The sequence below is a fragment of the Orbicella faveolata genome, unplaced genomic scaffold (genome assembly GCF_042242905.1).
Source record: "Orbicella faveolata isolate gen_17 unplaced genomic scaffold, um_ofav_v1 contig_2, whole genome shotgun sequence".
Classification (NCBI taxonomy): domain Eukaryota; kingdom Metazoa; phylum Cnidaria; class Anthozoa; order Scleractinia; family Merulinidae; genus Orbicella; species Orbicella faveolata.
This window is the reverse complement of record NW_028301547.1, coordinates 672962-689363: the sequence shown is the minus strand read 5'-3', so window position 1 is coordinate 689363 and position 16402 is coordinate 672962. Positions and strand designations below refer to the sequence as shown.

General features: G+C 38.1%; 3 protein-coding genes across 3 annotated transcripts; 1 reads left to right on the top strand and 2 right to left on the bottom strand.

The window, feature by feature from the left end:
• Positions 1-255: 255 nt before the first annotated feature.
• LOC110042730 (apoptosis inhibitor 5-like) lies at positions 256-10840 on the bottom strand. Its single transcript, XM_020748100.2, has 14 exons — positions 10667-10840; positions 10373-10534; positions 9837-9936; positions 9550-9615; positions 9164-9321; positions 8172-8306; positions 7473-7538; positions 6859-7050; positions 6520-6642; positions 6132-6190; positions 5477-5627; positions 4645-4704; positions 4391-4455; positions 256-1165 (listed from the first exon to the last, which is right to left on the bottom strand). The coding sequence occupies exons 1-14, from the start codon at positions 10733-10735 to the stop codon at positions 931-933; spliced, it is 1641 nt and encodes a 546-aa protein (XP_020603759.1). The 5' UTR covers positions 10736-10840; the 3' UTR covers positions 256-930.
• LOC149111552 (uncharacterized) lies at positions 1474-4384 on the bottom strand. Its single transcript, XM_089288748.1, has one exon. It carries the CDS (start codon positions 3603-3605, stop codon positions 2277-2279), a length of 1329 nt encoding a protein of 442 aa, XP_089144874.1. The 5' UTR covers positions 3606-4384; the 3' UTR covers positions 1474-2276.
• A 287-nt stretch (positions 10841-11127) lies between the features above and the next one.
• Positions 11128-15768, top strand: LOC110042731 (uncharacterized). Its single transcript, XM_020748101.2, has 6 exons — positions 11128-11361; positions 12481-12783; positions 13391-13706; positions 14185-14341; positions 14610-14739; positions 15453-15768. The coding sequence occupies exons 1-6, from the start codon at positions 11244-11246 to the stop codon at positions 15536-15538; spliced, it is 1110 nt and encodes a 369-aa protein (XP_020603760.1). The 5' UTR covers positions 11128-11243; the 3' UTR covers positions 15539-15768.
• The last annotated feature ends 634 nt before the right edge of the window (positions 15769-16402 follow it).

The window sequence follows — 16402 nt, the reverse complement described above, 5'->3', positions numbered from 1 at the left end:
CTAGATCCCTCGTAACTCCCTGTAGTTGACTAATAGAAGAGTAGAGTTGGAAACTAGACTGGCGCATTAGGCCAATCTTGTTCGTTATAATCTTGCGCCTACGCTAAGTTTCAAACCCAGCTCTCGTTCTTGAGCTGGTACCTCAATGGAAAGTTCCCGTCATTCATTCTGGGTTTTCGCACTTATTTGCCGGCGCGAGCGTTTGCTAAACTGGCCTTCGATTCATGACATAAAGATATATGTAAACCAACGCAATAAAAGAAACATAACAGCCATTTATTATACAGTCATAAAAAAGGTCGGCATAATCGAAATTAGCCCACAGTCAAGTACAATTGTGAGCAGACCGATGTATACATGCTTGTTCCTTGTCTAATTTTTCAAACCAAATTATAAGTCACTTTCAACTTCAGAAGCACTTGGGAGATTGGACTCTAGCATTGCATGCTAGGTTATATTGGAACGTTTAGAAAAGGCGTCAACATCAGCATGTTATTTCCTTCTGGTTTGACTATTGACTATCAAAAAAAAAAAGTGATCTCTATTGTGGTGCACACTGATCAAATCAAAATCGTGTTCTGACGCCCGGTCTGAGCACAATCCCAGGAGTACATGCGCCACTAGGTTTCTGGAGGAATCTATAGAATAACTTACTCTGTACTTAATTGCTGTTCAAAAATTTCCAATTTTTTTAAAAAAAAACACTGTTAAACAACTTCTAGAAGAAATCTAGCGTCTGCTTGACGGCGCATGAAGAGAGAGTTAAAAGAAGCTTTTGAAACACAAGGTGCACTAAATCAAATTGTGGTCTTCTCCATAAATAACCCAGTCCTAACTTATAGCTGTAATGAAGACAACTGTACAAAGTTCACAACTTGATTAAAACAATTCTGCACTTCCACGTGTATGGAACGGTGGAGTATCAACGATCTAAAATCTGCCTCCTCTCCAGCCCCGACCGCGCCCTCGGCTGCGCCCTCCCTGTCGGAATCCCCGTCCTCGGCTCCCGTCAGGCATGGTTTGTCCCTTGACGACGCCATTGGAGGCTCCAGCACGCCGGCCAGGAGGGGTGTATACTGTGACTGTGCTCCCCTTGGGCTTTTTGGGTGATTTCGTCTCGGGTGGAAGGTCGAATTTAATCGGCGTGATACCGGCGCGTTTTCGCCTGTGGAAAAATAACGGGACAAAAAGAAGGATTTCATTTCATCACTTATTGAGAATTAGTCAAGATTTAAGTCACAAGGGCAAAGATAGCAGACTTAAAAGTGAAACCGAAGAGACCTTGGTCTATAGGAAAAAATAGCCTACCCCAGGCTCTCGGTTCGTTTTGTCCCTTGATCGTCCCAGCCAATCAAGAGCCTGGAAACTGACTAGTGAAGAAAGGACACTGAGAGATCGTTTTGTCAAAACTACACTATGGGGATTGGAGTTTACTTTCACTTTCTTTGCAGTAAAAACAGTTGTAATCAGATATAAAACAGTTTTTAGTTTAATGTTTAATGTATTCATCAACATGTAAAAACACTTACATTAATGATAACGTCAGACATTTAAATTCATAGAATTCAGATTACTAATAATGAACATCATCAATCAATCAAACAGTTCCTTGACCGCCAAAGAACGATCTAGGTAAAATAAGAGACCAATCTTGACTTAGCCAAGAGGCAACAGTCAGGTGCTTAACACTATTAAGCTTTAACTTACAGTGTAATACCTCTTTCTGTCAAGATTATTAGCTAAGAGTGGTCGAAATTTGATATCGCCAAGTTAAATTATCATAACTAAATACTATTATTTTGAGTGGACACTAAAAACGAGGCCAATATTTCTCTACCCTTAGTCGATCAAGCCTGACTAAATCAGTAATGATAAATAGTCGATCAAAGTCCAATCGTAGAATGTTATCTAGGATTTTGTAATTTTTTACATGCAAATTAAGAAGTATCACCAAACATAACATTGTATCAAAACTGTTTGTTTTCTTTTGGCCCTTAGGTCACGAAGATAAGGTTAATCTTAAAAAAATAACTTAGTCATATTATGAAAACTTCGGAATTCTATTTACAATTTGTCTTCGTACACTGAATAAAGAAACTTCACCGAATATTACACAAAACTTTTGAAAACTATTTACAATTTGTCTTCGAGCTCTTCTGAGTAAAGAAACTGGCTTCACCGATTGGAAATTGGAAACTACACTTCAAAAAACGTCTGAATAAAGAAACTGGCTTCACCAATCGGAAATTACACTACATAAAACTTTTGAACACTATTTACAATTTGTCTTCAAATTCTGAAGAATATGGCGTGTTGTTCTTGGAAGAAGATGACTCAATTATTCCACGAACATGTCGGAATGTTTGGTTGGTTGAAGCAGGCGTCATCTTCTCGCGGATATCCAGAAGTCGTTCTTCAAGAGGTATCACATCCAAATTAAATTCCAACTTTTTGGCCATCTTTAGCGCCTCCTGGCCGAACTTTTCAGCCTCCTCGTATTTTTCCAGGCGGTAGTTGAAGTCTACTTCTGCAATCAAACGCTGAATCTTGGCGCCTTGAACCTCCCTCTGACTATAATAATCGCTCTGCAGAGTTTCCAAACTCTTTTTGGCCTCTTCAATGCTCCTCACAGAAATGCTCTTCTTTCGGGATGCACTCGATTCACACCGAAGATCTATCAACGCCATCTTGCAAACTGCAAAGTGTTGCTTACGCACATAAATTTGTTCATGATCTAGCCTGCAACACAGGTCGATACAGCGTTGCATCAACTCCTTAGCTTTCTCTTTGGCTTTAACAAAAGCGGGTTCATTTCTCGAGCCAGTCAGGAGCGAAGCAAAGTCTCTTTGCCAGCTTCCTTCCTCGTACAGAAAAATGGCGACAGCCAAACAAGGTGGAAAGCCAGACGCGACCTTCTTGGCGATCTTCAAGCACTCTTCTGCATTTCCTAACATTTTCCTTCGGCGGTAGGTTCCAGCCATGTAACACTTTGACAGTACTTCCAATAGAAGTCGAACTGAACCGCTCGTCTGCGCAATCTCGCTGGCCACCCTATTTATCATCTCTTCTGATCGTTCCAGCTCTTTCTTAATACTTAGCACAACACTTTTTTCAAGACTGATGATAATTCTGCGAGTCACATCACCGGCTGCTTCTTCTAAAAGCTTTTCCGCAGCACGTTCGAATTCATTCCAGTCGCCATCGTCGCGTAGAGGATGCAAAGGAGTAATACAGGAGCGATACACTTGCAGCACTTGTTGAAAGCTGCTACTCTCGCTCTCCAATGCAATTTCGTTTAGCGTACACGAGTTTCTCGCATCCTCGTCAGTGGTTGGTGTGGTAGATCGGCTTGAATCATTGCGTTGTAATCTCTTCAGACGGCTGCGATCACTTCGCTTCCGCCTTCGACTTTCACTTGCTTCCAGCCGATCGCAATGCTCTTTTACTTTTACATGGCGACTCGCTTTCAGACGCTTGCTCGACGGTGGTACTGGCCCTTGTACCACAGTGTGATCGCCGCAAATTATTATCCCAGAGTTTTTGGAGATATTTACCACATAGTGACTGCAACATTCCGTGCCCGAACAACTAGGCACTTTAGTCATGGCTGCTAGAAGGCAAGATAGCACGTCAAAACGGTAAAGGTTTCGGCGAAGCGACCTCCAACAGGCATGACGTAAACAAACAGATCGAAAATCGGTCGGGCATGAAAACTGTCACATCATGTGATGAAAGGGAAAATTCCCGATTGTCAGTTTACAAAATTCCTTTCGTGTTCAGAAGCAAGTGTTTTACTTTAGTATTATTGTATGACTATCAGAGGCAAAAAGCAAGAGGAATTGTCATGAGAAAAAGCACATCTAAGTTTGAAAATCTTTCTTCTGTACAAAATAAGTTTCGAAATCTACTCCAATTTCATCGCCATTTTTGAAAAGAGAAATAGAATTATTACCCTTTGCTCCTCGAATTTATTAATCTTTACTGAGCAATTCACTTTTTAATTTAAAACTAAACCAACAAACTAGAAAATGTATTAAATTATTCCAATTAGAGACGTTTTTGAGAAGTATTATAAAATAAAAACTAGCGAAATGACAAAAGGACAACGTTTCGCCGTCCTTATGACAACATTATGTCAAGCATTTTCGGCGATAAAACGTAGTTACAGTATAAAATAGCTAGCTCGCCTACTTTATAGAAACATTTATGAATCACCTTCAAAAATTTAAAAAACTCTTGCTCACGTTTGGTAGATCTTCTTCTCATTTCGTTTAGACAATCGCATGTGCAGGCTGAATTCTGACTGCGGTCAAAAACCCTTCAGAAGGTAGGCGGGCGGGCATCAAATGTTTCCCAATAGTATTACCTTACACGGAATAAACAGACTTACTTTTCATCTACCAGCGTATTTTTCTCCTCTTCAGGGGATGTTGGAATTGATGTTTGTGTCTTCCCCTACAAATTAACAGGAGTAACATTAGTTATATGCATGCAAATATTGATGTGTGGATCAGACTTTTACATGACTAGACTATCCAGGCAAACTAAGACTATCCCAGCAAACGCAAACAAGGGGTAAATACAAGAGAAATACATCTATAGGATTTAAACTCAGGTAAACACTTCTTACTAAGTTACACTTACCGGAGGTTTCCACGATAACGTAACAGAACACTTAAAGGAAGGTGGATTATGAAACAAGTCCTGAAAAAAGAACAGGAAATCATTACTCGCACAACAACATCATCATCATCAACAACAACAACAACAACAAAACAACAACAGCAACAACAACAGCAGCAACAACAACAACAACAACAAAAACAACAACAAAAACAAAAGAACAGGAAATCATTACTCGCACAACAACATCATCATCAACAACAACAACAACAACAAAACAACAACAGCAATAACAACAACAGCAACAACAACAACAACAACAACAACAACAAAAACAACAAACACAACAAGTAAGATAAATAAGGGCTGGACACCGGGAAAATTGATCAGCTGTGTGGATGATTTGGCCTGCCTGGTTTGACTCATCTAGATGAAGGTTTTTCTTATTCGCCATTTCCACATCTCCCATGATACACCTTGTTTGCCCCCACCTTCCCCAAAAGTTTTGCACAAGCATTGTCTTCAGTTTCTCTTGGGATGACTGTAATACCCAGGAGAAATGGGAAACAAAGGTTATGCAGGATTTTGGGGTGCAAACAAAGTGTATTATGGGGGATGTGGAAATAGCGAATAATGAATTTCAGTTAAAAAGGTTCTGCGTGCCTGTGAAAACCAGTTGACCTGTTGAAAACGTTACCAAAACTGCTGTAGGGGAGACAAGATTTTCTTCCGAAAATATCTTGCCTACCTCTTACTGAGGCAGGTACCGAAAACGCAGCATTTTTATATATTTTTATGTCTGATACAATTGATTGTAAATCTCTTACTTATTCATTGTGTTATTTTGACCAACCTTGATGACGGCATTTATATTTGAAGTCGTCCTGAGGGCTACAATTTTAATTTTATTTTCCTCTTCCTGAAGGGCAGGGCCTGTCTTGCCTTGTAGAGACAATCTCAGCTGTTTTATGTACACTTGACAACCTTGAGCAAAGTATTGAAGCCTGTGAAAAAAAGTAATCCTATAATCAATAGCACGGTTTGAGATGAATGCTGCAAAACTAAGGTCCAAAATGAACACAGAACCTGTCATGTCAGGTATATGAGAAATTATAATCCATCAAATGTTTTTGGTCACACGGGATTGGTCTAAATGCGTCACGTGACTGAATATGCCCCAGCTAAAACTGGGGAATATCCGAATGATATTCCTCAATCTTCAAAACTGCATGTGTTTCGAAAAATATTTGACGGATAATAAAGACAATAGCCTCCATTTGGTGCTAAAAATATGCTATGCTAAGATATGGAAGCTTTTTATTTATTCATGTGAACTGTGTGAGCAATGGAAAGTACAAGCATTCAATCTGAAGCAGTAAGTGATAACCCTTCACCATGACTGGCTTCCGAGTTTAAAAGAGTAACACTTAACTATGCAAGTTTTTTAAAACAATGCGACAAGGAGATTGTACAATATGAATTGTTTGCGGCTTCAAGTAAAACTTTACCTTAGTCTGAAATCTTTTAGACGTTCTGCTGCACTTGCATCTGTTAAAAACTCTGGGTTCTGAAAGAAAAGAATGTGCACATCAGTTTCTTTCCACACAATGTTAGAAAAAAAAAAGAATCCTTCATCATGAGGAAATTGCAGTCTAGGATACAATATGACACCACAGGAAATAAAAACAAAATGTTAGTCTCCTTTACAGCAGTCAATGATCCTAATTCTTTTATTACATTTTCACTGATGCACCTTAGGAGAATTTGGCCTTACAAGTAAGTTATGCCACTTTCCCTGAGACCATCAAGACCTTAGTTCTTATGGCTTGAATTCTCCACTTGCCATAAGAAGTCAGGAAGAAATCATTACACATACAGTACACATGCTCTGTCTACCTTTTTTGCTAGTTGGTGAAATGCAAGAATAAGACACTCTACGTAGGAAAACTGAAGCTTTGGTTCAGAGTTTTCTTCAGTACTTTTCTCCTCTTCTTCACCTGGAGGCAACGGCATGTATTCCTGAGGAAAAAGTTATAAAATACAGACAATTAAACAAAGTCCATTAAATTTATTCCTGACTGTGTCTTACAAGTCCTTCCGTTTTCTTTGTTAAGACCAAAGCTATTCTCAGAGATAGACTTCTGTTACATATTGGTAACACACACTTGCCGACAGCCAGAAAAAAAAATGCCACGTAACATGGCATGTTCACAGTTTTACCAACATAAACCTCACCAAAAGTAAGTTGTAGATAGGTTCTATAGCTGTCTTGACATTTTCATCAGTCAGACCATGAGGTGACATTTCAGCACATAATTTCAACATCTCTAGCTTGACATCTTCACCATCTGATGCAGCCAGCTCATTCAGCTTTGGTAGAATACTCTCTACTATGTAGGCAAAGAAAGCTTGGGCAGATGCTCCTTTCTGTTAAGAAACAAAATAACTGTCTGTTTGAAAGTTTGCACTTGGGCACAAGGTTGAAGTTGGCACTTCAAAGCCCAATTAAATAGTCAAAGGGTGCTGGAATGAAACAAAAAACCCCAGGTGATTTGCACACTTACATCGCCACATATCTTAAGGAGACCTAAACACCAACTTAGATGAGCTGTCTAGTTTCTTTTATGTCTCTTCACAACTGCAGTTTAAGTTTTTTCCCTACGTTTCAGTAATATTCTATTGTGTAGCAAAATAATAGAGTAAAATAAACAGATATTAAAGAAAACACTACATTAACATAAATCCAACACATCAACCATAGCCATGAGTGAGAATCATACAGTCTAATAATCTTAACCTGTGAAAATTTATCAAAGATGTTAAAAAAAAATATTTACATGTCCTCTTACCACAAAATATGGGATGGCTTGTCTGGCACATGAAATGAATCTATCAATCACATCAGCATCACTGGGCTGAAAGACACAACACCAAAAGAATGCTATTCATGATGACAAATCTAGACAGATTAGTTAAACTTACCAGGGCTGTCATTAAGTTTTAATTTCCCCGTAGCCTTGATCTTCACACGTGTAACAAATTTGTTACTTTATGGGTGAATTGTATCAACTACAGCCAAGTTCACCTGTAACAACAAGGGCCCATCAAGCATGCCCAGCCGTAACAGGTGCTATGGGTTACGGCCCTTATTGACAGACCTGCTTACTGTAAAAAAAGTGTGACTTGAGACCGAGACAGTATCTGGAAGTTGATGGTGTTATTCATTCTTTCTGTGTGGACTGTTTGATGATGTGATCATTAATATATTGAAAAGCAAAATTAGATCTGGATTCCTACTGGTATTTAAAGATTAGGTAGCACATATGAAAAGTGCTGATAAAAATAATGCAGAAATAAATTTTGGTTAAGTCATGTGGTGATGAAGTATAGTTTGCGATTTAGTTTCTTTAGAGCTCAAACTTCAAAGGAGTTGAATAATCAATTGTGAGATTCACTTTGTATGACACACAAAATAAGGTGCCTGTTTATTTATTTATTTTTTTTTAGCAAGGATTGAACTTTTCATTCTATCCCCTGTCAAGTGGTACCTGGAATGCCTGGTTTAGCTCTGCTTGTTCTGCCACTATGTCTGCAAGTTCTTGGTGAGCGCTAGCCATGACTTTTAGTGATGACAGAATGGTCATGAATGTACGAAACTCTTCTCCAGTAACATCTGCCATGGCCTACAGTGCACATCAAAAATTTAATCACTTTAGAACAGGGAAAACACACAGGACAAACAGTACAGCACATATGAGTAGACTTGATGAGAACTGTGGTCTCAGAATCAATAAATGTTTTAAACACCATGACCAGAACAACAATTCAAGACATCAGAGTTGTTTCCCATTTACACATGGGTAAATGGTACTAATCAACCCATGTGTCATGTTGTCTGTCATTTTATTAGCCGAGAGATTATCATCCCTGACCACAACCTTGCATGTAAAAACCTTTAACATATACCATGAGGTCATGTTCAATCTAAATAAAAAAAACCCTTTACATCAGCCTAAAGATCACAGCTTACATGTAGGTATAGAGACAATTAGATCAGAACTAACACGGATGCCTGGTTTCTGTAGCAAGAAGTGACGGGGAGCAGTTCTGATGTGTCCCTGGCAAGGTTTTCTCCCCTCCCTGGAATTTAATTATCAGGTGTCCATTTACACAACTAGGTGACAAGAGACACTGTGAGAGGAAAGCTCCTTGCCCAAGACCACAACACAATGACACCAATCAGAGTTTGAACCCAGACCACCTCAACCTGGAGTCTAGCACACTAACCACAAGGTCACTGCCATGGCTGTTACATGTCACGTTTGACATCCAGAAAAAGGACAAGTTTCACTGCAAGTATCACCCTTTCTCTGTATTCTTCAGCACATCAAGCTATGCCCCTCTTCATCCATGAGTATAAACGATAAGCAGAATTTGCTGGCATAAACTTACATGTTACATAGTTCTAAAAAGCAAAATCCCATTCAGTAGGGAGGGGAGAGTAAATGATGCAGAAACTGGTATTTAACACTTAACTTGCCTTTTTAATTTCTTCAACAAGATATTCTTCTGTTTCAGGTGACGGATGTAATACCTTCTTGCCATATTCTTCCACAGCACCACTTAAAAACTTGATAGCACTTTCTCTGGAAACTTCTTCTCCACTCAGAATTTGTGAAAATAGTCCTCCAATAGTTCCTGAAGAATTAATTAAACACAAGGGAACTATTATAGTGCTCAGCTTCTCTAAGTATTTTTTTGGATTTTGTCCAATATATAAACTTTATATATTAACTTATATTTTATATCATTTACTTTGGAGTCTCTGGCAAAAAATGCATGAGTGAGTGAGATTTTACTTAACGCTGTTTTCATAAAATATCCAGACACACTGGCCAATATAGTAGTAAGTATTTAATAGTTTACCTTTTGGCTCCATTTTAAACAGTGATGTGAGTGCATTTCTGACAATTGTTAATTCAGTAGGATCCTCTGGAAAAGAAATGTGGTCAAAAATTAAATATGTGTCCTTATACATTAAATTTTATAGAATTTAGATTAGAAAAATTAACATTTTCAGTCATCGTAAAGTTTATATAATGGCCAAAAATAATAAAATTGTTCCATAAATAATCCTCTCAAGTCTCTTTTCAACTAACTGCAATTCATAGAAAATATTGCTTTAAACCTTGCAATTGTATACATGTAAGTACCTGATTGTAACAGTTGTGTGAGTACATCAGCAATTCTTGGTAGATGTTCTGGTGTGTCCTTACAGAGATCTGGTAAGCCTTTTATGGCTTGTCGTCTAATCTGTGATATACATAACAAAAAATGTTATCAGCTAACATGAGCAGATTTCCATTTGCAACTCACAGGACATGTTAGGGTGCAACTGCAAAACACCTCACAATAGACCAATTTTGATATATTAAAATTCAGCCTATTAAACACAAGAGACCTCAGCATGAGGCTCTAGGGAATAAACCCCACAAACTCTGTAGTTATTCCCCAGAGCCTCGTACTGAAGTCTATTGTTTTGGGCTGAAATTTAATATATCAAAATTGGTCTATTCCTGATCACCTTATTGGAAAGTCTTACAAGAATAAGGAACAAAACAATAGACACTACTGGCATTAATTTTAACAAGACGAAAATAAGTCATGACAATATTTCACTTACTCAAATGTACATCTTCATCCATTCATAGAACAAAAATTTTTTAGTAAGCTTATCTCTGAGACTTACCATGTTATCTTCATCTTCACATAAGTCTAACATGGCATCAATAGCATTTTCTTGTAACTTGGGGAAGAACTTGAAGAACCTTGTTATAAACTGTGATGCCAGTCGTTTTTCAGCCTGTGATCCCTTTACAGCAGCCAAAATCAACAAAAACGCACCCTCTTGCTGTCAAAAACAAGAGTTGGGAATAATTACGTTCATTATAGGTTTGCATAAAATGAAAATAAACGGTTTGACTTAACTTCCACGTGATAGAATCGGCCATACTAATTTGATTAGAAATATTTTCAAGTTCACCTCTCCTGCTTTCTCGTTCGCATCTGCAAGGATTCCAAACTGCTTGTAAAGTTCTTCAACACCTGCCATGTTTAGAAAAGCTGTACAAGAGGGAGAAACAGGGCTGAACAACTCTATTTTCAGCAGTTCAGTTCAGTAATGGAAAGTGCAGTGAAACTGACTTAGATGCCGCGCTTAGCCTCATTTTCAAGTTTTTCGGTCAGCGGATTTTCTATAAGCATAATATATCTCGAAATCATAATAAAAGTAATTGAGGGAGGGGAGGCAGAGGGAAAACTTTGTAAAGAAAAGTTTTTCCAGGTTTAAGTATGTAGCAGAAATAAAAAGATCGAAATTCAGGGAAAAGATTCAGAATAAACTCTGTTCAACGTAAGAAGATTGATTGAAACACAAGGCAAATTTTTTTTGGTACAATATTTTTAAAATTGCAAGCACCCCTCCCCCGACAGCAGCTGCAGCTCTTTGACGGCAAACACGTCAAAGCTTTCGGAAAAGGGCGATATCAGAGAGGAACTGTTCATACTCAGTATTCTCTCTCAAAAGAGACAGGAGCGTTGTAATACGGCACAAAATCGCCATGGATAATGTTACAGGAATATTTCTGCGTAAAGAAGTCGAAGAACTGAGAAAGCAGGGCGAAAGCTGGGGCCTCACTAAAGAAGAAATCGACCAAGCGATTCTACGCGCACTGGGAGGTACAGTAGTCCTTGTTGGTAACGAAACTTTCCTCGGTGAAATATAACTTACTTTAGGCTTTTCTGGATCGATTTGCTTTTGTACTTCTTCCATGATTCGGTAATTCTGCCTTTGTCAAGCGTAGCAGTCCTCATTCTGCTATAGGGAAACAACATTGCCGAAAGTGAGGAAGTTTTTTTGTCCTCCTTTTGTTTACGTTTTTATGATTCTTTTCCGCGGTCGTTTTTCTGAAAGCTTTTTATTCCAAGCACAATATAACAAACAGTGAACGAATATAATAAGCTTAAACTGAACTAAGTATTCCTTACAACTGGCGCGAAACAAAAACGTATCATTATAAAATTCATTTCACGGTTTCTTTTGTAGCTGTAATATGGTTTGCCTTGTAGTAGTTCTACACTCATAATGCATACATTTTCATTTCTCACAGTATCCTTTACACATGAAGAACAGCCCTGAGTCGAAATTGTGAGATTTAAAATATGTTATGCATAATTTAAAATAATTTTTGCTCAAATTTGGTTGAAAGGCAGGCCTGGTTGAAAGGTGGTGGGGGTGTGGGTGGGAGTGGGGTGGCAGTGGGGGTACATGCCACATACAGGATTTTGAATAGAATTTTACTGGCCCTTGAAAAAAGCAAAACTATGTTTTAGATACCATGCAGTACTCAAAAAATAAACTTGACAAGGACGTTTATGTTACATGGTAGAAATTATATAATTTTAATGTAATAGCTCACATGATATCCGCAACAAATTTACGTTATCTTGTTTAGTATGGTGTTAAATGTCATCATGGCTGGAAATTTCTTTTATGAGTAGTTCATGATTTGTTTCTGAAAATATCACCTAACAGAATTTAAAAAGAAAAAATCAGCAGATACTGTCTTAGTACCAAAGAAAAAATGATTAACAAGTAAAATATGTGTGGTTCTTGGAAACAATATGATCGTACATGTAAGTTGTAAACATGCACACAAATAAATATACCACTAGCCTTGAAACTTGGATATAAATGCAGTTATATGCAAAGTTCTCTGCTGTATTTGATAGTGTTACTTGATTTCTTTGTTTAAAATTACATGTATATGTCAGCAAAACATTCTTGTTCTTTTGTAGAGAAATCTCCGTCAGCTTCTGAGGTTCCAAGCAAAACTAAAAGCAAGAAATGCAGCTTCATCAGTTGCTGTTTAAAAGTGGCAGGATTTATTATTTTGCTCCCTATTCTGTTATACACTGCAGTTTCAGTGCTGAGTATGATAAATCCATCAATTGGATTGTACATTGGGCAAAAGACAGCTGATTTGCAGTATCCATTGCAGCGTGCAGTCCGTTTGATTTCTCTTCCCTTGCACCGTTACGTTGACTTGTCAAAATGGAGTGCCTGGGAGTGTATGGTTGAAAATCCTTTGTATGTTCCAGGTAGAATGCTATTGAATTGTTTTTTTTTAGCTTTGATTCATTGATCAAATGTACAATTTGTTCAGGAAACAATGATGTCTGTTGATGAGGGACTCATTAAGGGAGGGGCACCAGGCAAATTGACCGGCTGTGAAGATGATTTTGCACTCCTGGTTTGACTGTCTAGAGCAGAGATTTTCTGACAAAGAAGTTTAGTTCACAACATTTTGCTCACCTGTGAAAATGAGTTGTCTCTTGCTAACGAAAAATTAATGAAACCTATGCTGTTGATAAGTGCTTTTTCAAAATAGTCATTAACAGCATCACCTCTCACTGATGTCCAAGTAATGATCTGTCTATTTTGTGAATTACAATATTGTAAAGCACATTAATAAAAGTGAAAACTTGTTTAAGTCCTGGCCAGAGGATTTTTAAATATGTGGTTGAACTACTTTCAAAGCACATAAAGATAATGAAATCAATTCTTGACCCCTGGAATGTTGTTATAAATGTAAAGTTACATGTACTGTAATCTTTATCTTTTGAGAAAGAGAAACACTCCTTGCCTTAAAGCACTGTTCTACTCCAGACTGGCTTACATTGATACAAATAAATTGATTTTTTTTAGAAAAAGCTGACTGTGCATTATGTGAGGGAGTGAAGAAAATTGCCAGCCGTTCCAGTGCAAATCTTACTAAAGCTGCATTTAAGAAGCGCTTTTATGACACTGCATTACCGGTTGTGGTGAGAAACATGCCAGGGTATGGAGATGTAGAGCACAGTTTTGAAAAATTCATGGAGTTTTATCATGCCAACAAAGCGGATCTAGAGCAGGATGCTTGTGAATTTAAGATCAATGGAGGCATTAATGATTCCATTACGAGTGTGGCAGAAGTTCTAGAAAATTGGGACCATTACAAGCCAGATGGGAATATTTTAGGGTGGTTAGTATCCTAGTCACAGCTATCATGTGTACAAAAGGCATCTGCGGTAGGGTGTTGACCAATACCTGATTGACACTTGATTGACACTCAATCGATCACTCCATTGATGCTCTATTGAGACTCGATCAACACCTCCATTGACACTCAATCGACACTCAGTCAACATCTCGGTGGAGAGTCAGTCGAGAGTCAACTAATTTTCACAGACATGCCATTGAGTGTTGATCAATACTTATGAATTGGTTGACACTCGGCCGACTATCGATTACCGGTAACTGTTGATTGAGTGTTGATCAGGTGTTGATCAAGGGTATCAATTGACACCTAACCACAGATGCCTTAAGCACGCATGATCCGTTAACACACCTAACTTAATTTTTTGAAAAGTCTGTAAGGATTGTGGCCGAAATTATTTCTCCAAATTCCAAATATTTCATTGTTGAGTTTACCTAACTTCTTTTCCCCTATTTTGTTATAGGAAAGTCTGCTATGGACAGGGCTTACGATCCCTGCGAGCCCTGTTTCCTCGTCCTTACTGTATTCACAGTGAGGGTGCTTTAGACAAGTCAGTCTATCTGTTACAACCAGCCATGCAAGGAACAGATGGTTCCACTGAAGAACTTGTTTCAGAGATGGTAGGTCTATATAGTTTGCCATCATCTTTACTTACTAGTAGATGGAGATCAGTACCAAGATTGATGGTTGTCTAGTCCATCAGAATTGCTTGCTAATCCACTGCGGGTAATGCCCAGAATGTTTTTCAGTTATCCCTGCAAAATGCTACTAAATGTGTACTTTTAAGACATTCTAAAATATCTTGTGAAACAATGGCTTATTATTATTATTATTATTGTTATGGAGTTTGCTTTAGTGCAATGAAATGTTTCTCTTGTCAATCACCAGGTACAGGGCACATTGGACAATGTGTGGATGGCACAGATAACTGGTTCAACAGTCGTGAAACTTCTGCCAATTGAGCACTGTGAGGACAAGTGTGCAACATACCAGTTTACACTGAAACAAGGAGATGTCTGTAAGTAAAGCATTGCTGGACAGCTCAACTAGGCCCCTCTGCTGGCACTGGGCTTGATTTCGACTGCTCTCTCTAGTTCAGTTGTTGTTCCCAGGAGCGACATGCTTGGGTGCATTTTCCTGAATGACGGCTTGTAATCAAGTCTGTACTAAAAGTAAATTTGAACTCGCTCTTACTAACTAATTAGCACCGTCAGGACTTGAAAAAAACTTGAATTTCAGCTTGCCCTTAGGACAAGTATCTCTCAAATAATGCTTGTCCTGGACAAGTCTTAGTGTGCTCTTTTAATGATTTAGTCTGAAGATGACTTGTTCGTTTGAACCCTTGCCCATCAGGCAAGTGAGAATGAAATTTTACTTGCCCTCAAGGAAAATCTACTTGTCCGGGATGACCAGACAGCACTTTTTGCTAGCCTTAAAGTGCAAATACTGTCACTATTCCCCTGTTCCCCCTCCCTGTGTTGAAGACAAGTGACCAGAGTAAAGTCAATCATCAACATTATTTAGTTACTAGTTATTGTACCGCCAGATCCTCATTAACATCATTATTGGTTGAAATATGCAACCAGTAATGAGACTTGGAAGTTTAATCTTGGTGTTCACTATACTTAGTACATTGTGATTGCTAAGGAGTTGGATTTTGAGAACAGTGTGGCACATGTATTGTTTTCACTTTGGAATCAGTTGGTTAAATGGTTTCTTTCTTTTCTGCAGTTTTCTTCTCACAGCATACTTGGGAGACCACCTTTCATAATAATGGCAATGAACCTGCTATGGTCTTCACTTCTTCATTTGCATAGATGACTAAAAGAGAGAGTGGAAAGACACATGATCTTCTCCAAACATTAACTTAATCGTTAATGTAGTCAGTGGAAAGTACTCAGCCGTTACCTCTAAACAAAGTGATAATTTAAGCAACTCTATGATATTTAGGTAGAAGAGGAAGTAGAACATGTTAAAAATTTAATGTAATGAATAACTGTTTAGTGTAAGAGTTAGGGTCACCAAATCAATAAACAATGAAAAAGCATGGATCTCTGAAGTTGTTTAAATCATGCCTTTGTTGGACCTTTTGACTTACCTGTTAAACTGCACGTAATTGGAAAATGAAAGTCACTGGTTAGTGGATACATTTGTTATAATTTCTTATGTTTTATTTGTCAAATAGTTATCTATGAGCTGCAGTGGTAACTTGACAATACTTTCACTCGGAGGGAATCAGTATAAAAAAAAATTTCAGACTCTTTTGTCATATATTAGTTACATACACAGCCAGCTGGTTGTCATTTGGGGAAATGATGACTGACAACATCAAAAACAGTTGTACAGTAAGCGACATACCCATCTGAAATGTATACAATTTGCACTCAAATTGTGTGAAAGACACAAAGACACCGCTACGTTGAGGGGTAGCTTTGTTTTAGCACATTTTGCACAAAAAGAGAATTTCCCACACAAAGTCTATAAAGTTCTCCTTGCATAACATCAATGCCATTACTAAATCAACAGTCACATTTCTGAGCTTGGGTCACCTGTGGTAGGAAGACCTCACCGTCCTGTTCAAGAGATTGAAGGATGACCAAATTTATCAATCACTTGTCTGTTTTACCATCAGTCCCTTGGTATTATAATCTGGGAAGAGTTGACCAAGCCTTATCAAAACT

Excerpts from the sequence above, each read along its gene's own strand:
- LOC149111552 (XM_089288748.1), bottom strand. The coding sequence starts at position 3,605 with ATGACTAAAGTGCCTAGTTGTTCGGGCACGGAATGTTGCAGTCACTAT.
- LOC110042730 (XM_020748100.2), bottom strand. The coding sequence starts at position 10,735 with ATGGCAGGTGTTGAAGAACTTTACAAGCAGTTTGGAATCCTTGCAGAT. Across the intron at positions 10,535-10,666 it reads CGAACGAGAAAGCAGGAGAG|CAAGAGGGTGCGTTTTTGTT; the intron begins GTGAACTTGAAA and ends TGTTTTTGACAG. Across the intron at positions 7,051-7,472 it reads AAGCCATCCCATATTTTGTG|AAAGGAGCATCTGCCCAAGC; the intron begins GTAAGAGGACAT and ends GTTTCTTAACAG.
- LOC110042731 (XM_020748101.2), top strand. The coding sequence starts at position 11,244 with ATGGATAATGTTACAGGAATATTTCTGCGTAAAGAAGTCGAAGAACTG. Across the intron at positions 11,362-12,480 it reads GATTCTACGCGCACTGGGAG|AGAAATCTCCGTCAGCTTCT; the intron begins GTACAGTAGTCC and ends GTTCTTTTGTAG. Across the intron at positions 12,784-13,390 it reads AAATCCTTTGTATGTTCCAG|AAAAAGCTGACTGTGCATTA; the intron begins GTAGAATGCTAT and ends GATTTTTTTTAG.